Source organism: Xiphophorus couchianus, chromosome 5 (genome assembly GCF_001444195.1).
Source record: "Xiphophorus couchianus chromosome 5, X_couchianus-1.0, whole genome shotgun sequence".
Lineage (NCBI taxonomy): Eukaryota > Metazoa > Chordata > Actinopteri > Cyprinodontiformes > Poeciliidae > Xiphophorus > Xiphophorus couchianus.
Window position 1 is genome coordinate 10,026,804 of NC_040232.1, and position 26,424 is coordinate 10,053,227.

At 36.4% G+C, this 26,424-nt stretch overlaps 1 protein-coding gene across 2 annotated transcripts in view; it reads right to left on the reverse strand.

Moving 5' to 3' along the window:
* Positions 1 to 26,424, reverse strand: part of LOC114145485 (alpha-1,6-mannosylglycoprotein 6-beta-N-acetylglucosaminyltransferase B-like) — a 116,904-nt gene that overhangs the window by 68,875 nt on the left and 21,605 nt on the right. For both annotated transcript variants that reach the window (XM_028019088.1, XM_028019087.1), the window contains exons 3-5: positions 12,894 to 13,044; positions 4,468 to 4,577; positions 288 to 364 (exon numbers count right to left, since the gene is read on the reverse strand). In XM_028019088.1, the coding sequence (XP_027874889.1) occupies positions 288 to 364; positions 4,468 to 4,577; positions 12,894 to 13,044 (338 nt within the window). The remainder of the gene's footprint in view (positions 1 to 287; positions 365 to 4,467; positions 4,578 to 12,893; positions 13,045 to 26,424) is intronic.

Sequence of the window (26,424 nt, forward strand, 5' to 3'; positions counted from 1 at the left end):
GCATAAATCAGAAAATTATTCTGTACCTACAAACAGACCGATTTAAACAATTGATGGCCTATATGATGACGTCAGTCAGAGGCAGATTGAAGTGAAATCAGGTCACAAGGACACCAAACATTGGTCAGGACAAAGGCAAAACAAAATAAAACTGAAAGTTAGAAAGACAACAATATCCTAGACCGTCATCTTTACTTGGGTTGTGACATCATCAGTCTCTACGACATTGTTTGACCAATGCACAGTGATGCAGAAATTATAAAAAGCACTATAATGTATGAAGTTACATCCACTTTTCCAGGGCACTCTGGAAAGCGGCTGTCCCTTGGCACTTCACACTGGCTCGCTGTGCCATCTCTCAGCACTGAAAGAAACACAGAGAGAAATTCTTCCTTCAGATGGAAAACAGAGACCTGTTCATAAAATCCTGATGCTACTTTGGTGGAAAGCCTGGCCTGAATCAGCTTAAGCTATTTACTGAGAAGTAACAGAGTAAAAGTTGAGCTGCAAACTATTTTTTAAATTAAATACAGTACTGCTGCTTTATTGGTTCATATTCAGTTCTTGCTTTGGTCAGACTTCCCTGTAAAAATTCAGTCTCCTGTGAAGCCGATCAATCCTTGATATTATTAATCAGCTCGTTAATCAGCTGAATCATATACTTTCCATTACAAGGAGAAAGACTTTGATATTGTTTTATGACATAACTCTGCTTTAAACTGAAGCAATAAATACTGTAGTTGTACTATCAAAAGATTCTCTAACCTTAAGCACTACTTTGTGTCACTTTGTAACATAAACCTCATTAAAATATATTAAAGACTGTAGCTACAAAAAATGTAATTGGCTTATGAATGATGTTACCAAACAAAGTAGCAATGTTTCTTTAACATTATAATTCACAGTGACATAGGTCTTGAAAATCTTCCTACTTCTGTGAATTGTCTCTTCTGCTCACTATTCACAAGGCCTACCATTAGATATTGAGTCTTGCTGCTGCCAGCTGTTGCAGGCGTTTCACCAACAATTATGTCTGCACACTTAGACTGCGGCCACTGCATTAATTGCTTCACTGACTTAGTTAACTGCTCTTCTGCAGCTGATGCCAGTAAAACAGAGGCACAGTCACAGAGACAGACTTGGACTCATCTTGATGCTTCATCAGCCTCATCCTCAGTGTTTTCCATCCTTTTTACCCCTTCTCTCTTGTCTCTCTAAACCGGCAACTTTCCTTTGTCTCGGATTCTGTCTGTGTCCATTTGCTTGATGAAAAAGAGAAATTCCTCTACACAAGTCTTCCCCGTGGCTTCTCTCCTGTGACTGAAAACACACACAGAGACTCACTGTGTCTGCAAATATGATTACAACAGCAACAAGTGAAAATGTGGTCATTTAACTAGATAAAGGCTTTAGTCCTGTCCCTGCGAGCCATTACACGAAAAGGGAAATTTTTAACCGCGCGTTCCAACTCCCTCTCTGCTTCCTCTCCCACATGCCAAGACACGAGATGAATAAACTGCCACTGAGCTGTATGATAATAAAGTCTGCCAGCAGGATTTCAATTCATTTGTGATTAGAGAAAGGAGCAGTATTTTCATTTTGCTGTGCGCTATTGTCTCCGCAGACGCAGCAGGGGAAAACAAAAGGAGACGTAATTCTAATTTATGCAAGTAAAGAGTTATCCCAAAGAGAAACAGCAAAGGAGAGGGGGAGGAAATTCTTTTCAGTGTTATTTAAGTTTTGACTAAAAATGTTGAGAAAGAAGATAAGTACTGAATGACAGATAAAAGCAATGTCAATGTATCTTATTTTTGGTGATTTACTAAAAGTGCTACAGCAAATCGTGCCTTAAATTTATAACCATTTGTAACCAATTTGCAACCAAATTTGCCATTTAATCCATTTCAAAGCTATGTATTTAACATTTGCATAGAATTTCTATGCCCATTATTTTGCTGAATCATTTTCATTTAAAACAATTTCTTAGACAGACTTTGTTAGCTCTAGCACTTCAACAAATAAAATATGCATCCAGTGTGGCCAACCTCTGAGCCTCCATCCATGAGAAGAAATATATTATTGACATAAATGAATGGTGATATTACACACATTAATGAAATCCTTGCATATTTTATGAGATTATGGAGATATAAAAAAATTTCAAATCTTGTGAATAAATGAATAAAGTTGTATGTTTAATTTTATAAGGACTTTATCATACACACTAACTTAATTAAGTGCTCTGATCTCCGTTTAGGCCAGTCAACTCTGTATGACAGACTGTGACCTAATTACTTTTACTGTAATTGGAGTCACATAATCACATTTTGTTGCAGCAGAGTATGAGTAAAATATGGAAAAGAGTGTACAAAGCACCCCCATGGTGAGTAGATATTAACACATGGTAATTATGAAATATTACATTTGGAGCCCCAAAAACATTTGGGTGCCAACAAATATTAAACTTAAATAGTGTGAAAATGACAAATAATGATCAGCACCCCACAAAAGACACAAAGTCAGATGTAATCAATGATCAGTAAACCCTGCCAACACCTAATCATTTTAATCAGATTTTTTTTTGCAGCACAAAATATGAATTTTGGATAAATGTTTGTGTAATGATTTTTGGGGGGTCTAGAAGTAAAAACACATTTTATAGGACATTTATGTTAGACTTACAAGAGATTTTGATGCTCAAGTCCAGGTTTTCCTGAAATCCAATTTTCTTGCATGGTTTTTCATACTAATAATTAAATACAGCTGCAATTAACACTTCTGTGAGAATAGTTTAGAAACCTGCTATGCATAGGAGGTCATGCTGGAACATTATCTACCTAAAGCTGCTCTCCTTTCTATGTCAGTGAGACAGTAAGTAGATGTGTTGTGCTGTAAATGGGTATTAAACTCTGTGATAACAGAATGCTCTACCATGCTTCTTTAGGATCAGTATACAGGCATGAACAGTTGGAAAGACACCTGTGACTTGTTGCAAGTCTCCCTCGTCTGCTGTGAGTAACAGTGACAGTTTAGTTTTTCTTTAACCAAAGCTGACAGCTGTGCACAAATCCAGCTAGACTTCAAGTTAAGCATAGCGAAGGACAACTGTGAGCCGTGGCATTTTATGCTTTCTTTGGGGAAGATTATAGAGAAAACTTACTGTTTTTCCAGATAAGCAGTAGTGTAAATATGTAGTATGGATTTTTTCTGCTTTTTTTTCTTAATCGTTTCCACATTGCAATTTTTAGCTACCTGTATGCCCCTCTGAGGCGCTGCTCTATTGATTGTTTTGCTGGCTGCATACACATCTGTCTTCTAAAAATTTGACTGGTCTTTATAATATTTAAGAGGTGCTGTTTGTAATGATAAGCACCAATCAAAAAGTGGAGACAAATATGAAACTATAGAAACTCAGGTTCACTTTGGGTCAGTAAGGACATTCAGATATTTCATATCTACAATTACAAAATGGAAAATATGCAACTAACTTTTAACCTTTCTGTATGATTGGCCTGAATGGATTATGTTTCTGTCGATAAACGTAATGCTGCTTTTGTAAAATGTACTAAAACTATGTTTGTTGTGCATTTGATGCAAAATAAATTTTAAAAAAACCTGAATTATTGCTGAATTGAAAAGTCTGTACCCAGTCTTGCTCCAGTCCACCAATTTGAATCGTTGCAATGCCACTTCATCCATCCGATGAATCTATACTACCATACATGTAAACAAAACCTAATTTAGAATAACAAAATGTCCACAAATTGGATTGAAAAATGATGTGTTTGGAAAAACCTATTCTGCCTTCTTTTTGGAAGACAAAAACATCCAAACTAAACAAATACAGATTTATCAAAGGGACATTTGATTCGGTTAAGTTTGACTTACACAGCACTTTTTTGCTGCACAAAAGCACCAACCAACTTCACTTCCCGTACCATAACTAAATCTATTTGTCAATAATTGGTCACTGGAAAGCCTGCTGCTATATGAATTAAAGGAAAATATACAGATAGTGTTTTACTTTTGTCACTGAAAAAATAATTGTGGTGTCAGTGCAAACAATCATTTAAAACAATTGTTAAAGCTTTGCAAAACAAATGTCAAAATTTGCTGAGTCATCCCCAACAGGCAAGGCTGTAAATACAGAGAGGAGTGTGTGTAGACCTTAGAAACTCAGTGTTGGTACACACCATTAAAAACGAGTGGGAGTTTGTTCAAGAGTGAGATATAAAACCAGATTTCTTTCTCTCAAATGTTATAGTGTGAAGTTTTTTAATCCAGCTATTACATAAAATGTACAAACTTATTGTGGCTTTCCAAAAGCTTTAAAGCTGATCTGATTTCAATGATATCAATTTGTACTACCGTATTTAAAACAATTTGATATTTACAGTATTAATTTCGATCGAGGGAGTGAAAGCTCAGACAAAATGATTGTAAAGCAATATCAGAGTTATACTGTACCTCTCCCTTGCATCATGCTACTTTGCAGCATCTGCTCCACTCTGATGGCCATGTTAGAAACATTTTGAGCTATAGCTTGAATCCTCTCCACCAGGCCAGCTGGTTGAAACCTGCAACACACATGAAAACACAGAAACATGGAGAAAATAGTTACAGGTCAACAGATATTATGTTCATGAGTTCATGTCTCTAAATGTTTGCTTTTTCCTTTTTTCCTATTAGTTTGTTTCTTCTCTCTCTCTGTCTCTACATCATTCCAATCGATTTGGTTGTGTTAGTTTTGGCAGATGTAGACTGTACACTATTGGAGCGTGAAAGAGGAATTGACTTTTATAACGGTTTCTTTCTCCCTTTTAGAATGGGAGAATTCCCAGTCACATAATAAGATCGGTGTGTCCGCAGGGATTGGGCTTAAAGTTTCAATTAAGTTTAGATTAAGATTAGGTTATGTTTAAACATGTAATGGTTATGATTAGGATCAGACACAAATTATGTTACTGTACGTGAGCACCAGTCAGAAAAGTCTAAAATTTGTCTGCAATGGCCCAAAGTATCATTTGCACAACAAACTCAAGTTATTTTACAACCTGAAGAAGAGCCAACAGTTTTCAGGAAAAAATATCTTAAAGATTTTTTTCTTTTTTTGTTAATGAGAAAGTTTGGGCTATCATATGCTATCATATTGATCAGTCTATCCCTTAAAAATTGGGTCTAAAACTGATTACGTCCAGCAGTATAAAACTCCACGTGAACTTACATTTTATAAGCGAGAACGTTTTTGGGTGTTTGGGACTAACACAACAACTTTATCCCCATAATCTCCATAAATCACAATCCCACTGATATCTCTGCCATTCTTTTTCCTAATGTGTTATCCAATCTCCATGCTCCCCAAGTGTATTTTTCTCAGAAACTATACATCTCTCATGCTGAGGTTTAGGAAAAGTCCCTCTTCTCTTCACCAGGTTGACTTGTTCCAGGATGTGCATGAATGGAGAGCACAAAGGCACAGCAGTGACTGGCTATAAAATATAAAATAGTATCCCAGCACATTTAAATACTAAATGGGGCAAAAGCCAAAATAAAAACCACAACACTTGATGTCAGTAAGTGGATTTCCTTAACTTTACTCATTTTTTGTTTTGTCCAACAGCATTTTAGTTTAACAACAGAAGTATAAATGTTATTCTCTGTGTCAAATATGTAGCGCGGCACTTTCAGGAGTGAAATTAGTTTTTCAAAAGTGAAACATTTATGCTATTCCTAACAACATTTCAAAGAGTTTCAAGTTTCAAATTACTGCGAAACCAATTGTGTATTTTTCTCAAAGGACAAAACCTTTGCACGTTGAGCTGATCACCCAGTGTCACTTTTGAACTTTCCTTGACAGGAATTTGTGCCAAATGGACTCTCTGGAGTGTCACCCTCTAATCTCATGTCTATGGTCTGCTGCAGTGTAAATTCATCTGACTCCATAAAAGAGTCAGTTAAAAAGGGAGCCATAAAGGAAGAGAAACAGATTAAAAGACTGAAAGATGGAGATTTCACAACGGGACCGAAATAGGGCAAAAACAGAAGCCAGAAACATACTTGGATTGTGAACAGGAATATAAACTGGCAGAAAATAAAGGGAACTAGATCAACCAACAGCAGCAACAAAAACCAGGGGGAATTTTGTTTTTGGAGGAATGATAAAATAAATGAATCCTGTGTGCATTCGTGTGGAAGCCAACAAAACGGCTTGACTGAAACATTAGAGAATGATTGGGATCAAAGAAATACAAGATTATGCATATTTGATGGCCCACTGTTACATTCCTTATGCTGTAAAGCTCCCTTCCTTTTGATGACTGTAGACAGTTAGTTCTTTTGCAAATGGGACTAACATGGAAGAGCAAAGAAGAAAGACTAAAATGGCAGAATGTATGTAGATGAGGAAGGAAGATGATGGGTGTTTAGTGGAAGAGTAACAGCTTGAGAAAATTGATGTTAACTTGAGTTATACAGTAAAAATACAACAAAACCAAGTGTTTATACTTCCTTGTGTTTTTCTTTCTGTTTTTGTCAGATTTTGCTTAATGAAAGCAGTGCTTAGGGAAGAAAATTATCAAACAAAATCCTCTGGGCAAAAAGTGCCTTATCCGCAAGGCAAAGAATGATAGCAAAGAAAAAAAATCATTCATTAAGCTCACTTTTTCTGATCTCTGTAACACAGCTAGCAGTTTACTTGCCCACAACTAGCAGGGGTGCACACTGGTTTTTGAAACGTTTCTACTGGTACCGGCAATATAGTTCAGCAATGTGAACTGCAGTATTTCTTCAGTCAGTCTGGAAAACAAAAGAAAGGTTTCAACTGTGTGACATTTCAGGCCTCGTTTACACAAAGCTGGTTCACAGGAAAACCATAATGTTGTTTCTAACCCTTTGTTGCTTCCAGTGACCAAAGTGTCTGACACTAAAAAAACGGCACAAAATTTTTAATTTATTGACAAAATTAGAAGTTTAGTCAGCATGCATTGGGATTTAATAAAATCAGGACTTTTAAAGTACATGCACTTCATAGTACTTCAAAAGTGACTGTGATTAAAACATATTCTCTTTGAGCCATGTTTCATTACCTATTTCAGATTTGACTTGTTTGACGACAAAAGTTGATAAGGTCTTAGCAACTTTATTCTGAATTTATCCAAGTACAGAAGCAAACTAAATAGGTTTGCAGAGAGCAGAAAATAATTACTTTTCAGTGTCATTGTTAATTGTACTAATTTATGTGCCAGTTCAGTTAATAATGCCACTGAAAAACCAATTGCAGTGACTGGCTATAAAATATAAAATAGTATCCCAGCAGACAAACATTTTAGAAATGCTCTTCTTGTCATACCTGCCAGTTTAGGTTGGTCATCTTTTTTTTGGCCGGTTTGAAATTGTCACTCTTCCTTTTTTCTTTTTTTTTTTTCCAGTGGGTGAATTGTTCAGCGTTCCTTGAAATGTTCAGAAGTTAAGATGTTGTTTGTAAACCTAAAAGATTAAATCCACAGAGCTTGTATATACTGTCAAAAAGAAAACAAGTCGTTTCTTACCCGAGTACCTGCAGTAAATTCATGAGAAAGAGCACGGTGTTGTGGAAAGAAGCCCTCTGGGATAAATGTTGTTACTGACTGAGTCTTCTTGTGTGCTTAAGGGGGAGGAATAGGTAAGCTCAAGGACAGAGACTGATCTTTAGAGAGCGTACACCTGAAGGGGGACTTACCAACCTTTTTCATAGCACAGTAAACAGTGAATCAACTCTGCATCTTTGTCAGCGCTTTCATCTCCCTTGCTTATTTTCCCAGGCTCATTGCTGCCCCCCTCCCTGGCTTGTTATTCCTCTCAGTTTTCTGCTCTAACGAGTGGCTGCCCCGTGGGCGAATCGCAGGCTGGGGCTTCAGACATCAAGTTTCATTCGCTGCTACATGGGAGTGTGTCAGCAGCAATGAAGCTCACACAGAGCTGAGACTCCCACCCTGCATGTGTGCAAAAGTGTGTCTTTCTGTAAATGCACTCCTGACTGGCCTGGAATTTGAGACATTTCCATAAATCTCTACTTTCCCATTTGCACCATTCCCCACTGGAAAAAAAATAAAATCATACTTGTACCTTGTCAGTCTTACCCCAGACAAACGCATACTCACACACTCTGCTGCACTGTATTCTGTATGGGTGTTTGGAAATGAAGTATAAGAAGTGGGTGATGGGAAGACAGGAAAGACAGTCATGGTTGGGAGAGTAAAGAAGATAACTATTGTACGTTTTGACCAACTATGTTAAAAAATCCCAACAGACTGGGTGTCAGACTGGAAGTAAATGACAGAATGAATGAACAGACTTGGAAACTTTCTGCTTTGATAACATAGCTGCTCGTCTCAAGGGATGTCAAGCAAATCCTACCGTCCATGTCATTCTCACACTGCGACTATCAAAAATTACCTGCTCAAAATTTTATATCAGGACACTTAAAACTGGAACAATAATTCCACAAAAATAAAATCCACACAAGTAACATAAAGAAAATCAAGCAACACAAAATTCAATATTGACAATTCATCCATTTAGAATAACTTTAGAATAAGTCAATGGTACTCAGATGCTTCCTGATATTCACCAAGAGTATAAATAAAAGACTTTTCAAACATTCAGATGAGAGTAAGTCTGCCAAAAAATGTCAAAATACTAAGAAGAATCCAGTTGTAGCTTCAGAGAAGCTCTGGGTAAAAACTAAAAAAACTCAATTTCTGGGGTTTTTTCTTCAAATTTTTCAGCTTTTTTGTAATAAGCAGTCAATACTGTTTTTAATATTAGGAGCAGTAGTGTTGCCACACGTCTGTGAGATTGCAGTCACTGTTTTAAACAAATATAATTATTAAACAGTTTTTAGCACATTTTAGAGAAAAGTTAATGGGTAGAACACACAATAAGCCTAAAATGAACCAGTTCATAACTGCGGATGTATAGGACTACCTCTTAATGTACAGTAATTTGCATTAGTAAAGTATTTTTTCCCTCAGTGGAAAAAATATCTCCAGCTCAGGGCCTACATTCTCTTAAGTGCAGCCCTGCTTCACACATTTCCTGAAGAATTCAAGCAACCAATTAAGTTATCATGATCAAATTAATCATTTGCTTTAAATTGCTGGTTCCTGTGTTGTGTCTGAATCAGATTTTCTTTGTGGTCCATTACAGAGGAGAATTAAACCAAAAAAGACATGCATTGAGAAAAAGACAACAAACCCACAAACCATGAGTATTACATTCTAACATGTCTAACATCCACAGTGGATATGGTCAAGTCATAAAGTAATTATCATTGATTGAAGTTTGATTTAAAGCTAATTACAGCTTGACTATAACTCTCTACCACGCTCACCCTAAATCTAGTCTAAATCCCTTCAGGACAGTAAAACATGGATGCATCATGCTGGTACGGCTCACTGACAACAGACCATTACATCCTTACTTCTCTGTAATGGCCCAAGAGGAGAACAGCTTCCTCTGCATTAAACAGCCCATTACTAGACATTGATTGCAGTTAACACCAACGTCAGACCATATTAATCGTTCCATCTTTCCGCTCTGGCGCCTCTCCGCGGATCTGAACCTGAGTGCTTATCGAGGATCATTTAACGAGGTTTGAAGAAGCGAAAGGGGCTGCTGTCAGTGTGTATCACATCACACCTGCTGAGTTTAGTTAGGCTGTCTGGAAACAAAATTTGGAATAAAGAAAATGTTAGACAGAGAAGACAGGATGTTTGGGTGTGGATGCAGTGAAAGGAGGAGAAGTTAGATAAGAGCCTGGAGCAGCACGACTTTCCTGTCTGCCCTGATTGGGACGTAATGGGGGCAATTTCCACAATCAAATATGAGAGTGATCGAAATGAAATAGAGGAATGCATGAGGCAATTTTGTAAACGAAAAAAAGAGGTGCAATTTCTAACGACACAAGACAAAAGCTATGTTGTCCGACCTTAAACTTCTCTTTTGTCCTTTTCTAATTCAATTGTTTACGGATTTCAATGTTAGTTTGGAGTAAAAGTTTGATCATTCTTCCTGATCTAGTTTTTTTTGTTGTGTTCCAATCAGGTTTGTTTAGTTTGTTTTATTAACATCTACTACATATCCAAATTCTAACTACTTTTTTTTAAAATCCCGGTTTATCTTTTTAATAATAATTTGAATGCACATTCAGTGAGTTTTCAAAAATGATCTGAACACTAAATGTTTCCAGTTTCCCCTGTTATACGTAACTAAAGCGTCCTTCTTGTCCTCTTCCTATAACACCCCTAAAAGTGCATGGTGGAAAACAAGCCAATTTGGGTTACTAGTCCAACAGTCCAATCTGAAGTCAAATATAGATCGATTTAAAACTGGGTTGATTTGGGTGAGGCGAGGGGATTTAACCCAGTTAATCCCAGAGTTATGTTTAAAATTATAAAATGGATTAAAACAAGGTCTGTGCAATTTATTGAATTTATTTTGACTTTGGTAAGACAAATTCACAAAAACAATGTATTATGAAAAATTTATTTTAGTTTATTATTTGGGCATATTCCATTTTGCAAATATGCTATTTTTGTGTTATGTTGCCCTAAAGTTATGTGATCATGTTTTGAAAAGTCAAGAGTAGGATCCATCTGTCGGTTCCAAACATTGCTCTACCATTTCCTACATGGAAAAATTGGCTTAAATTAATACAGTAAAATATGAAGTGGGTAAGGGAAGAAATGACTATCTGTGTCTGCAGCAGTGCTTACCAAGTAAAAAATAGCACCATTCTGGGATGCAACAAACTAGTTCAACCACCTGATATTTAGACCCAGAATGATCTATAAACATCAAACAATAACATGACTGAAATTTATTGAGTCTATTTTATCTACATTTATATACACGTGTAGGATCTTCGGGTTTAAACTTTAAACAATCCATTACCTAGGTTACTAAACATAGCATGGTTGGATTTAAAGGAATATGCTATCCATTTTCTATGGCTGGATCAGGATAAAAATGGAAAAGAAAATAATATCTTTTTTTTTCTTCTTTTTTTTAAGACAACATCTGAGGTGAAATCCTGGGAGCAGAAATCAATAGCATGTTGTGGTGTAATTCAAAATCATGGTCTGTGAAGAATGATGAGCCTATGGCAGCCATGTTACAGCAACGATAGAGGAGGCGCTCTACCCTGCCTTGCGTTGATTACTAATAACCTTGATTTATGACCTTCTGACGTATCCTACATATTTCCCCCTTGCTCTTTTTACTAATTTCATGACTATCGACTGTATATAAGAAAACAAGCAGCACCAGGAGAAAAATAACGAGCCTCCTTTTAGTCTGTTGTCACAATATTTGATTAAAACTATCCAACAACATGAAATACTCACTGGAGTTAAAGAAATACCCCAAGGGTTTTAGGGTAAATATTTTTTGGTCACTTTCTGAGTTGCATTGTCATTGTTTTCTCATCTTGGCTTGTGCTTTATGCCTTTTAGCTGTAAATTGTTATTTTTATTTGCTTCCAAGTGTTATAAACAGAGGAGCTCTGCTAATAATAATAATAATAATAACAATAAAAAAGTCACATATCATAGAAAATACTTGCTACTCTTAGATTTTGCTGAGCTGTTGTAGGAAGTCAGAGCCAAAGCTGGACATTTTTAAAACAAAACAAATATTTTTTGTTCATTTAATAACCATTAGTGTATGTTTTATAAATTTGAGTACAGTTTCACCAAATGCTTGTAGTATAACACTAGGAGGGCCAGGTTTTTAAGACCCGGTCTTAAAAACCTGGCAGGGTTTTTAAGACCCTGTCCAAATTGACGACTCTGATGGCTCAAATTAGCCTCCATTCATCCATTCTTCTATTCTTCTATTGTTCTATTGTACATGTGGTCGTTGACCGTCAGGCCAGAAGGTAGGGATGTGAATAGTCCATGTTGGGGGTGGGTATCTATGATACCTACAGGAGATCAGGTCTCCTGTAGGTAATGCTCTTCAGTTTAGTTTTGAAGCATACATGAAGTGTTTTTGGTGAGATGTGACCTTTTGCAGTTGATCCATGATGTTGTGCTGCATTATCCAGGTCATTTTGCCAAATGTACATAGAGTTTGCAAAACATACAATCTGTTTCAAAAAGTATGCAAAGGTTTTTCTAAAAGAAATGAGTAATGTTTGTCTTTGAAATAAAGCTAAGAGGGTATAAAATGACAGTTTAGAAATAAACTAACCAAATTAATTGTGTTGATCCACCTCAAAAAAATCATGCAAAAAGTGTAAGCAAAAGAGATCTGGGAGACTTTGCACATGCAAATTTGCATGCAGCCTTTTGTGCTGTGGAGGATAAATAGGTGACTGCTTCACCTATTTAGTTCACAAGAACTAATGGCATTTATTTCAGTCATAATCTTGCGGGGGGTGACCAAGGTTCCATCACTATGTGACAGCTGGTCAGCAAACCTGGCAAACATGATTGACATGGCAGCACTGAATGCACATGTGCTTTATCAGGCATGCATTGGGGTGCAGGAGAGACGGGTGGACTTCTATTTTACTGTCAGTCCTGCACTTTATATTTTATATTTAGATTTATATTCATATTTTATACTGTATTTTATTTTACTCACAACATTGGAACCTCAAACATTGTCCTGAGCCGTATGCAACGAAATTTCGTTCTGTATACACCCTGTGCATTGAAAATGACAACAAAGTCAGTCTAAGTCGAAGTCGAAGTCTAAGGAACAATTGTGCAACTGTGAGATGCGTTGAGGCCATTACCAGGGTACTTAAGGGTACTTAAGGGTACTTAGGCCTTTTGGCCATCTCTAGACTGAATAGGAGTGTTGTCTACGTGGACTACCTTCGGCCCTTCATAAGGCAGCTTTCATACCTGTTGATAGCAGAGCTTAGCTCATCCAGGCGCCTTGCATCCGACGTTGAGCTGTTGTCGAGTTTGGACAGCGTGTCCATCCTCTTCAGAATTACCTCCAACATGTCACTGATCTTCCTCAGCACACCACGTGACTCCATACCTCCCAGCACTGAGAGGAGAGAAGAACACAGAAGGAAAGACAGAAGGTAAATAAAAAGCTAGGAACGGGGATAAACAGGTGGCATAGTAAACAGTGAGCCTGGCAACCATAAAGTTTGCAGCTTCATCGGCTCAACATTTGTGAATGGTTAATGTTGTGTTGTTGTGTTTTATTTTTGTTCATTATGATACAGATAATGACATAAAAGTCCCTTCCGATGGGTGACATATTTATGTCTTAAAATACATTTGTCAGCAAATTAGGTAACTGACTTTTTTTTAATGTAACTGACATTTTCTTCCAAGTATTCTGCTACCTTAGTATATTTTATAAAGACAAAAGTTCTTATAAAGTTTATATGAATATGTCAATCTAATAATATATTTAGCCCAGAGATGAGCTGAGAAATTAACTAGTGGATTTCAGAAATTAAAAGATGAATGGATGAATGGATGGCTGGCTTTGTGTGGACATGCATTTACCTTTTACTTTTCATAAATAATTTTAAGTTGCTTAGATGGAAGAAAATTTACTTTCAATGTTTATTCAGTGGTGATGACTGAATCCCATAAACATGACATAACACCTGCTGTGAACATGAAGAAATGTTCAGAAATATTTATGGCTGTTGTAACGAAATGTCATTTGGTAAATAATGACACTTTTAATGCCATTTTGCATTAAACATTGCATTACAAGTGGATTATTCAGTAAATATTGACATTTTTAGTGCAAAGTTACATTAAAAGTCTGTCATTTGGTAAGTATTGACACTTGTAATACAAAGTTGCATTAAAAGTTCCAATAAGTGTCATTATTTACCAAATGACACAACAGTCGTAAACATTTCTGAAGACTCCTTCATGTTCATGACCGATGTTATGTCATGTTTATTACAATGTAATGTCGGTCTTTTGCAGGCCCCTTCAAATAAACTTAACAACTTGAAACCCTAAATCTGGAACCTGCCTAATTGAGACATATCAACACATGATAGCTGTTGTTCCAACTTTTCACAGAAGTGTCAACATTAAATGCCTCAAAACCACATTCTTTTATTAAGACATAAAGGGACAAATAGGCCAGAGTGTATTCCAATAAATCCCATCAGAGCTGGAAACGGACAAATTTCAATGACAAACGCCTCTGTCAAACCCCTGTCTGTCCCTTGACAAGCAATTACAGCCAACGGGCTCCGGGGTCTAAGAGTCCCTGCACAAGGCCTGTGTCTGTCTTAGTACCCAGCAGGAGGAGGACAAATTATAACTTTAGTGAGTTATCACCTCAGCCATTGATGAATTTATCTGAGACTGACAGTTTTACATTCTCGTTGGTAGCAGATTATGCTGTCATAGTGTGCTGCTGGATGGCTTCAGAAAACTTTATTACTACCTGTTAATGCTGATAGTCTGAGTAAGGTCATTTAAACTTTAGGAGAGGTTTCCTTACCTTAAGTTACACGGTATTAAAATGATGGTTAATGTTTATTGTGATTTGAAACAGATGAGGAGTGACTAAAATTATACTTTGAATGTCCTTAACAGCTGCAATTATTTACTAGTTTGTTTCAAATCAGAATTTAAGGAACAAATATTTCCATAAATATTCAATTTTTTAATGATTAATTACTGAAAAACAGACAACGGCTCATTCTAGTCTCTGTGGTAGAAAACTGGAGACTGTACTGGGAAGTGTCATCCCTTTTCCAGTATGTAATGAATAGGAGACAGGGCATATTTATTCCACCTCTAACTGTGTTCTTAAGCTCAAAAGCAACTGAAGCATTGCTGTTTAACAAAATGTATAACGCAATACAAAGAGAAAAGGACAAAAATGAAAAAGAGGGAATTAAGTTTGCCATTCCAGTTTCTTCAGAAAATCTTTTAACTGTCTTGGAATTACAATGAAAACACAATAATGCAATAAATAAAAATGCTGAACAAGCCATCATTTCACATGCATAGTAATACACTAGGAAATGGGTTATTTCATGAATTTGAAATTTCCTTATTTCTAATAGGGATATTTGCCTAAAGAAACAACTCTCCCAAAGAGCTCATTATTTGGATCATAAAACAGACTGATGAGAAGCACAGCATGTAGTAGCAAGTTAATTTGTATTTGTGAATTGTTCCAGTTAAAATGCATGTCATGTCACTGGCTTGCAAGCAATGTGCTGATATTGAATCTCTATCAACGTTTAAATGGGCAAAAAACAGATGTTTGTGTCACTACTCTTGAATTTTTGTTGTACAAGAGTAACAGTGAATCTTAGTAACATATTTTAAATATTTGCTATAAAAAAGGACAGATATCAGATTTAATTCCTTATTATGCATGTCTCTACATACAGTGAAAGATCTGCTCATTTTTATTTGCAAAACAGGTCAAGATCAGTCAGATTGAATGGAGTGTATCGTGAAAATCCATCTAAACCATCTACACATATTAGTTAAGATGGCCAGCTGTAGGCTTGCATTTTTGCAATTTCTTTTCAACTTTACGGTTGTGCACTATTTCTTGGTGTTACACGCGTATATAAAATGAATCAAAATACACTGGAGTTCTTGGTTGTAATGTGAAAATAAGAGAAAAAGTTTGAGGAATAATTTTCCAGGGACCATAAATCCTGTAAGAGTGAAAGCAGTGGGCTAACTTCACCTAGCCTGTGGCATGCTTTTCCATGAGGACTTTAAATTCCTCACCTTGAATGGCTGGAATAAATCAGCTTCCACACTGTCAGTGCCCTGCTTTAGCAACCATATTGAGCAGAATATTTAGTGCAACAGCACATCATATTTCTTCTCAGGCCCCTGCAAAGCGTGAAGCATGACCAGAGGCCTTGTTAGTTGCCTTGAATGGACTTCTGAAAAGTGAGAGGGAGATACCGTGCATGTGTGGATGTGGTGTGTGAGTTTAAATAGTGCAGCATGCTTGGAAACTAAGCTTTTTAAGCTGACCACTTTCAGTTAGTGTGCAGTTGAGCCTTGGCAGGGCAAGTAATTACCATCGGCAGCAGGAAGCTAATCTGTAGGCCGGACAGAAAGTATTACAGAATACTGAAACTAAAAATCATGGCAGATCTATTTCTTAAATATAATTGCTTTCAAAAATATCTCCTAAAATTACTACCCGATTACTGTTTACTCTATAGGTCATAAAATGAACAGAAGTCATGGGAATAGCTCAATATGAAGCAGTGCAAAGTCCATACAAAAATGGAGCCAAATTCAGGATAAGATAAAGGAATTAATCATCAGCCATCACTAAAGAGCGGCCTGGAGGCCGTCTCTGCAGAAGAAATGTGCTGAACAAGTTTTTATGTTGCCCAGAGATACCCTGATGAATGCAAGTTTTCAAAATACTATTTTATGTATTAAGTAGAAAAGCTATTTGAAAACACTATGTGGAATAATAATCACCCCCTTGCCCTATGATTGTTATTTTTATTTTTTGCTTCTGGTTAAATTCTGTCTGGATATCCAGTTCTCTCTCAGATTTTGAGAGAGGACTCAAAAGGTTTTCTTATAGGGATTCATCTTTTAAGATTCATTCATCTTTCTATCAACTCTGACAAATTCAGAAAACATCCTTAAAGCATGACACTGCCATCACTATCTGGTGTACTTCTCAACTTCATGATACTACTGTATTTATCATATCACAAAGGTCTTTCAAATACTGTAACTCTTGTATGTAGACTTTAAAAATCTAGCACACAGGTGGACTCTGTGCTGTATATAATTATAATTGGTTGCACCACATTTTGTTTGGCTGTAATAATAATAGGGACTAGATACAAATGCAACCAGAACATTTTTGGTTTCTAATTGAAGAAAAAAACATGAATAATTCTCCATAATAATTAGATTGGTTGTGTTCTCAAATTAAATGCTAATAAATGACTTTCAATTTTATTGATGTAATGAAGTTCTAGGAGTGTGAATATTTTTGCAAGAAACTGCACTCATACATGCCCAGTGCAAAAGTTACCCTGTGTGCCAGAACAGAATGGTGTTTTGATTGGCTGGGAGAGTGTTTGCATATTCACGAAAAGAAAAGTGTTCATGGTGTGATGAATGCTGACAGAAGGGCCTGCAGGATATGGATTGACACAGCTAAATCAACTGGAGACCAGTGATATTTTGTCAAAGCATGCATAAACACACACACAATCCACTTAGAAACAAACATCTCACCTTATTTCACACCTTATAATTAATAAATAAATAAAAATATGCAAAGACGTTAATTAATGTTGACATAGATATGTCAAAAAGATCTCAACCACCCCACCCCCGTATGCATGATGAGTCATCAACAAGCTGAGCTGTTTACGAAAACATGTCAGTTTCCAAAATATCTATTTTAATATTGTAAAATTATTTCTTGAATTACCCAGACGCTGCTGTTTTAACCCACTATGATTTGGAAAACCAAACACAAAAATCCACTAGCGCACAAAACTAAGAGCAGGCAACTGTCCTGAGGCAAATTAATTCACAACAAGAGCAGCAAAAGCAGTTTGGTGGTTGACCCAAGACGCTGGACATAGCAAACATTTGACAACAAAGTTTGGACAGATGGAGGTTAAACAGATGAGCTAAAAAGGAAGCACTGTGTCATATATGAAAATCACTGGAAAGTGCATTGGTTAGACAAGATTGGACCACAAATGGGCAAAATACTCCTCGCCTCTGTCCTCTTCCTGATTTAATTTTTGCCGTTAGATTTTTGCCTTAATATCTCTCTTTCTCAACTTTTTCTCCAATAGTCCTGTCTGACTGCTAGCTTCATTTCATTCTTTGCCACTCTCTCGCTGTTAGCAAGGCAATGAAATGACACATCATCCAACAAAGAAGAAAGGTTTATAGAAAAACTGTTTAGTACCTCGAGATCAAAGATGTTCATTTATTGTAATAGTAAAGATCTGCAAGAAGTGAAAAAGGCTGAAATGTAAATGCAGAATGAAAGTAAAGTGCGAGCAAAAGAAAAGGAGAGCAATAAAGTCTCAGGTATCAGAGATAATATAATAGCAGTAACATAAAAACAAAAGGTTTCACATTAAAATACAAGAAAATACAAGAAAATCTAGGAATTAAAAGATCAACAAGCTTTTGTACAGTGTCAAGCTGAACACATATTTAATAAAATAGACTGACACAAGAAAGAGGGAAATGTCTCCATTGTTCATCTTGGATAAGCTTTTGAAATATTTATTCATTTGCTTTTGACATTTTCTCTCCATCTACCAAGCAATGTCATGGTACATTTGATATCGTGAGGGAAAATGTGGTAGATAAGAATTATTTCAAGTCACAAAGATGTGAAAAATTGCTACAATGCTTGTTAACGCAGACAGATTCTGCCTCTTAACTTGACATGGTTGTTATCAAGCTCTTGAGGCTCTTTGCGAATGCACTCCCTTCCACTAATCAGCAGCTGAACATGTGGCTGGTATTGTCTGGCGCATCCCCCTCAACTGAAGCTTTTTCCCCAACATTTCAAGGCAGAAATCTGACTGTGTTGTACCAAATAATTATTACTTTCAACACTGTAGTCATGTTAGCAGCTACTTTGAACAGATCTTCAGGTTCTTCTTGGATCAAAGCAGCCTCTCAGTGGTTGCCAGTGAAAAGAAATAACTTGAATGTCTTGGAAAATACCAAAATATTTTCACTAGATAATGTTTCTTCTGGCTCAATTCAATTAGTCAGAACTATTAAAAGTGTTTGAGCTGTAAATGAAGGGTACATGGTTTGTCATAATTGCTAAAGCTCCTATGTGCTGTCAGTTTTATGCTAAAACAGCATGTTGTTATAGCAAAACTGACACTGTCAAAGTACTTCTGTGATGGTACAGTTCATACTTACACAAGAGCAAATGTGCTGAAACATGTTAAAGTAAATTATAACATTTAATCCATTAATATATACATATTCTGAAGTATATTTCTGAAGTAGACTTCTCAGAGCTCCTTCAAAAGGAAAATATTAGGGATGGTGGCACTAATCAAGGTTTTCCATGACTAAACCTGGTGTGCAATACCTCCTGTAGGTCTACAGTTTATGCATTTATATATAATAATTTGATGCTAATTAACTGTTTTCTGAAGTTGCGTGCTTTTCCTTTGGCCCATTTTGTGATGGTTATACTGGTTATGTTTACAGTGAGCTGATAGGTCTTCAGTAATATCCAACGTTTTCTGATAGATCAATATATACTGTCACAGAGTACATTAACAATCATTAGATGTCTTAAAATAATTTCTGTCCTGTTGATAATTTAGCAATACTTCCAACTTCCTATTGTCATTTCTAATGCTTGTAAACTTAAAAAAGCTAAAATTTAATCTTCTTTACCTGCCTTTATGCTCAAAGGATGTACGCTAGGTCTTACACTGGAAAGAAGGAGTTAGATGTACTGCAGCATTATGTAAATAAACAGTTTATCACCTGGAATGCAAAGCAGGTCTCTGTACTGTTAAAATGTTATGTGTATGTAACTTAGCAAATAATTGTGCTATGTGAAATCTCAGAGGCAAACAAATTTTTACCCCCATTTCCACATCACTGTCAGAAAGAAATTTTGCAGTTGACTTCTGCAGTTTCAGCTCTGCTCTGTCTGCTGTTTTTGTCTTCAGAGTGGGCACAAATACAGCTGCAGGGGCTGTTTCACCTGCAACCATGTCTGTTTATGCAAGTGTGACTGAGCATTACATTTCACATGAAGACTGGCAGAGATTAGAAAGGTTTAAAGTTTAAGTTATGAAATTATGAGAGACTAAAACTGGGGCGGAGGAGAATGCAAAGGAAAAATATATGTGATGTGACCTTTTCATTATTTTGTCTCAGTACACATATCCAGGAACACTGCGCTCAGCAACAACAATAAGGGTGTGAATGCATATAAATATAATCAGGAAAGGAGAGGTGGCACACTGTAGATTTAATTAAAACTACTCCCTCAATGTTTCTGTAAAATCAATCAAACTTTCTTTAGATATAATTTGTCATTTAGAGAACTAGTTTTCATTTTCAAGTCTCCAGGATATTTCTTGTCTATATAGTTAGGCTCACTAGGAATGTACTCTTAGTACAGCTTATACCAATGGCATTTTTCCAGTCAACACCAGAGGGAAGAAGTTAGATAACCATTCTATCACTCTGGAGCAATGTATATACACTCTGTGTCTTACGGCTGACAAACTTGGTGTCCTACTGTTAATTAAGCAAATGCTCAAAATTTGAATTATAGCTTACGTCTCACCTTCTTATTTGACTCTTCAGAAATGATTGTTGAGGTGCAATTATGCCTGTTATGGCAGAGGCATAATTTATTTTAACAGTTGTTAAAATATACCCCACTCACCACATTGGTCTTTTTGTAGAAAACACACAAAGATGCCAAAAAGGTTTCTTAATCCGGTTGTGAAATATTTTGTGAAAAGGGTTTGTGTTATAAATTATAAAATGACATTGCATTTGCATTGAACATGTATTTACTAAGAGCTATTCACAATGAAAAATATTTGTTGCTCTTAGTTAAAATGGCATTTCATCTGAAAAGTACCAACTATAAAAGCTATTATGTTCAGTCTAAGTCGCTAAAATAACTTTAGTTGTGTCAAAAAGGGCAGTAGGGTAAAATGCTGAAATAATATTGCAATTTTGGGTTCTATTTTTTTTCTTCTTTACTCATTAATATGTTCTGATTGACAGAATGAAAGAGTCTTGTACAATTTATTATTAAAACTAAAGTGATTTGTTAGACATATGCAAAGAATAATATTCAATCGTTTGGTAATACAATAAAAAACATTCTTGTCTACATGTGTAAGATGATAGCCAAGCCCTATAGGCAGTGCTGTATGAACTGTGTCTTCTTTGCCTCTCCACAATCACTCACTGTAACACCTAAAGGCCCCCAAATCAATCAACATCACAAAGAAACATGGTTGCACTGCAGCCCTGAGGGAGGGATAAAGGAAACACAGAAGAGAAATGGAAAGAAAGCACTTTTTGATGGCTGTTTATTGATTTAGGAGAAATTGGAAGATCAAGGTGCGCCAAGTCTAATTTTAAGGAAACAGAAAAAAACAAAACTTTTTTTCCTTCAGTACTTTAAGGTACAGTATAATGCATAAATAGTTGATGGCTTTACAATTTGCTGCAGATCTACCATCTACTATCTATTGTGATCTATCACTGCAATAATCAAGTACGTTTCTTATATTCCAGGCATATTTTGCTTGATCTTAACGTAAAAATATTCACATTTGAGTTCAGAACATGAAATGAACAATTTTCTTTTTATCAATATTTCTCACCACCCTTTTTTCATTTTACATTAATTTTGCACTGATTAATTCAGATGCTCCGAAGCTATTTTAACAATTTTTACATTCACTCTCTTAATATCAACCTCATCTGTCACATCTCTATGACCAATGTGTGCTTTGTATTCCTTTTCCCTTTTAAAGAGATCCTATCCCTCACAGTTGCTGACTTGCAGAATGGCCACATACATTCTCCTTTGGCATCTCTGGCTCTTTAATCCCCTTAAATGTTATCTAACAGCGTCTACTTCTTTCTCTCTGGACCCATAATGCTGAGCTCTAATTCAGCCTTCAGGAAATAGATTAGCATCTGTCAAGGCTTTGCTCTGTGCTGGGAGCCTCAGCAAGATCTTTTTTTTTTTTTGGTGCCCTGGCATGTTCACTCATCCAGCTTACTTTCATTCATAGGTAATGAAGCAAGTGACTGGGGAAACTGTGTGTGAAAGATGAAAACTGACCACCTAAAGTCAGAACAGACATCTGGACATGTGATACTGGAGGGATGACTTGAAAGATGGGAGTCTACAAATGTTTACAGGGAACAGCTGAGTGGCAGAAGCCTCCCTACTTGTAGCCACAACCAGGCCATGCGATCAACTGAGCAAAGTCAGTGGGCGACAGGCAGCTCCTATGTTTATTTCATTTTTTTGCTCAGAGTCGGGTACATTCATTCAGACTACAAATAGAGACTGTCAATTCTAAAGAGTGGTTTTATTTAAGCTAAACAAATGTCACAGAGCTCATGAATAGGCCTTTTCCACCAGCACCGTTCCAGTTCCCAAATGTGTTTCCGTTCCGGTTTTGCGTGTTTCCACAGAAAAAACAAGACATTCTACAGTCTGAGCTGTGGTTCAACGCAGGCAGCACAAAATAGCTTTTTTTTTTCCCGCACAAACTGTGATGTCGCCTGTAGGCTGGTCAGCAGCTGGAGAAAAAGCCCAGTTAACTGAACAAAGAATAAACAAGCATAGCAGTGAATAATGCAGAAGACATCCCTTCTCCATTGTCGCCTGGTAAGGATGCCGCCAAGCAAAATTATAAACTTCTCTACTGTTTTATGACATTAGTTTCTCTGTTATGTGCAGTAGGAGAGAATACGTTTGGTGATTAGCTGAAAGGTCTGTGGGTTGTTAAATTAAATGAAGATACATAAATGAAGTAGTAACCGGCATAGATCAGCCATCTTGTTACTACCCCCTCCTGGTTTGTGTAACAACCTCTCTTTTTTTTCTTTTTTAATTTCAGGGTAAAACCAGATTGAGATCGAGATCTCATTTCCAAGAGGGGCCAGGGCAGAAATCTGCAACACACAATAACCTGGTCACACGAAAGCAAAACCAAATTAAAACAAGTTTGCTGATGACGCAAACTTGGTTCCCTAAATTGGAGAAAACGGGCGTCGGCTCTCGCACCGAACCTTTAAGGCAACCAAACCAATTTAAGAACAGGAGTCGCTTCAGTGGGAACGCACTAAAAGAACAGCAGGAACAAATTGTACAGTACAACATTGTAGAAGTGTAAAAAAAAAAATCTTTAAAATGATTCTACCTTTTCTTAATCCATTCATCCATCTGTTAAGAGTTCAACTGCAGACATTGAGGACTATTGTGGTCATACCCTGCTTATCTTCCGAGACACTGCTTCATCGATATCTTCAGAACAAAAGAAGTTTATGTAGTGCCAATAAATTACTTGGTCAAGTAGAGCATGCCCATCAAAGAAAGGAAGATCTTTCCGGCTCTTATATTAAGGATATTGATCTTCATGTTATGAACCATATCCCATGACCGCAGATGGGGGTTATGGTGTAGACAGAGTGTCTTTAAGGTTATTATCTTTCAGCTCAGCTTTTTCTGTACCACAGCAGAACAGAGAAAGATCCTTATTTCAGCAAATGAAATCCCAATCGGTCTTTTTTGCCATCACTCACTGACAAGACACCAAGAAACCTGAACTCGTTCTCTTGAGGGAAAGTTTCTAAACTGGAGGCAGCATTGTATATAACCATTCTTTAAAAAAAAAAACATTTTTTTTTTATCTTGAATGTTTGCAATACTGATAAAACTGTCATTTAATTTTCCACCATATTAAATGGTAAATACTTGATCAATTGCATTTAAAGTTTAAGTCTGACGTTCATAATAAAAAATTTGAATGATTTTCTATTTTTTTAATGACAATGTCTATTATGTAAACTTGAAAATGTAATATAGTAATTAAAAAAAACACGTCATAATTACATAATAACTATGTATATCTTTGAAATCTACAGTGAGAAGTTTAGGGCAAAAAAACAAACAAAAAAAACTCCAGAAAGAAAGCAAAGACTAACAAACAGATGGGGGAAATCATGAATTAATAATCAGGCCAGATGACGGTGTGTGTAATAGGTGTGGGTTTAATTCGACTAAGACAAGAGTGCCCTCTGCTCACAGCTGACTTGTTGTGTAATCTGCAGCAGGCTGCTGTGTCTGCCCACTCCATCTCTGTGTCGCTCCGCACCTAAACACTCACACACAAATCAACACATAAATATAGCAAAGCTCAGTCTCTGATCTGCCTTCCTGCCACCAGAAGCTGACAGCCACGTCAGCTACAATTAGCTGAAAGAACCTTCTTTCTGATGTTCTGTGGTCTCCTACTAATTGCATTATCTGTCAGCAACCTCTTTTTTTGGCTGATTGTGATGTGCGGATGAGTTGTTTGTGTGGTGACAAACATTGCTGGTGATTTAAAAAGATAATACTATTACAAGTGTCCTGTGGTTGTAATAATAGCAGCTCACTTTAACGTACAGGCAGGGGCACAGAATGGAAATAACGCCATGCTTGAAAAGAGCACAAATATGAAATCCCAAAGGACGGCTGATCAACTATTTATGAATTCCCCTGGAATGTGGATGATGTTCGTTTTGAAAAATTGATGACAGCAACTTGACAGGGCCAAGAGAGTTTGTGCGAGTCTTATGTGTGCTAATGTGCAGGCTAAGAAATACGACCCTTTCCACTGGTTCTTTGTTAACTCCATTTTAAATAAGAGTCAGTGTTGTTGCCTGCTGGTCATTTGTGATGCATTATGCTAAAACATAAAAGAAAATATTACACAACAGTATACAGAGGTTTACATGCACTCATTAGGAGAATTATCAATAATATTGAGCTAATAATTTATTTGATCAATTCACTTTTCCCCAGTGAAGTGTAAAATTCGGAAATGTGTGTTTTCTCAAATATTTTAATTTATTTTTGATTATCTCTAACAGCAAGGGACATCAATTTGTGTAGAGGTTTTCAGAAATGCTGAACACGTATTGACATTAATTTGAGAAAAACTTAGAGAGTTTTCCAACCATGAACAAGCTCCTGGCAGGAATTCTAGCTGGATATTTTATTTTTCTTTCTGGCAGAGGTTGTTGTTAAAGCTCGTTGGTTTCCTGACAAAGTTCCAGCCTTTAATAACAGTGCACAAGTTTTCAGTAGGGTTGAAGTCAGGACTTTAGGGCGGCCACTCGTGTCCGTGCCAGAACAAATTTGCACTACTGTTAACAATAACACCTGTGTTGCAGCAGTTCCCAGTTTGTTGGGTTTTGGGTTGTTGTTGAAAATCTAAACCAAATTTCTATGTGGTTAAGGACAAAAGGAACTTTTCCAAAGTTTTAGAAAGTTGACAAACAGCACAATAACTTTTTTGTTTGAACTTATGATCGTGAGTTATTTGTAATTTATCTGAGCACTACCCAGATCTTCAATTGCTTGCAGGACATTTATTTTGAAATAATGAAAACAAAGTATATTGACATATTCCACTCAAAAATTGTCACATGCAATTAAGGTAAGATAAGCGGTACAACAGTAAATGCTTACTAGAGGAATATAGGAATAATGACATTATTTGTTTTTATTCATTGCAAAAAAAAAGCATGGAAGTGCTTATTAAGCAATTATCTAATTTTTCAGCATAATAAATGATTACATAAACATATTTACCTATGTTGTTAAATCTTCCCTGAATCCAAACTATTCATTAAATCGCCACTCTACATGCAAATATTTCTATTTTTTGCATTTTATCATAAATTTCTTAATCAAATTTCAAATTGCTTCAAGCTAGACAAGAAGAAATGAAGAGATTTTTCATGGTAGCAGTTTGCTTGCTTTGGCTTCATTCATATCAGGTTACAACAATGGCAAAAACTGGTTAAGTATTGCAACGTGCAATATCTGTTGCAAGTTATAGATTAAAGATATTTAGTTCAAATCCAAGAACAGTTAAATTCATCTGTTCTGTTACATGTTCTAAAAAAAACTAATACAAATTTATTGTTAAAGATCCAAATGTTTCTATGAGACAAACCACACTAAAACATGGCAGCAAATTATATTTCACTGTTCTAGCAATAGGGTTAGATCCAGTTGGTTAGAAAAAACAACACCTATATACACAATGGGTGAAGTGTGGATTACAAGTTATTCACTCAGGCAAAAATATCCCAGGAGATGTATTGTACTACAACTGGGTGCAGACATGTAGATGTAGAATATTTGTATCTGTTAAAAGCATTTATCTTAGATCTGAATGTAACAAGGATTATTTTGCACAAAGCCGTGTTGAGGAGCTCCAGGCAATTTTCTTCATCGATTTGCAAAACTGTCGGTGCTCAACCGCTCTGAAAGCGTGTGGGTAGTTAGCTGTAAGTGTGTGTGTGAAACAGAAAGAAGGAGACTGTGGGCTGGCACTCATTTTGATATCCTATAAACTTACAAATATAAGACAACAAGATTGGATGTGTAAACAATCGCCAGTCGGGCTTCTAGTCTGACTCATATTCCTGGATTCATATGCTCAGGGCTGGACTCATTTCATTCTGCATAGACTGATAGACTGACTCTAGTGGGAGTCACAAAGACTGCCTCGAGCAGGTCCATTAAGGAAATGAGTATGATCAATCAAAATACATTAATCCTACTTGATCTCCCAAGGCAAATTAAGAAATTTAAATCAGGACCAACACACCCACATGCACATTCTACTCAAAGTTAGACATTAACATG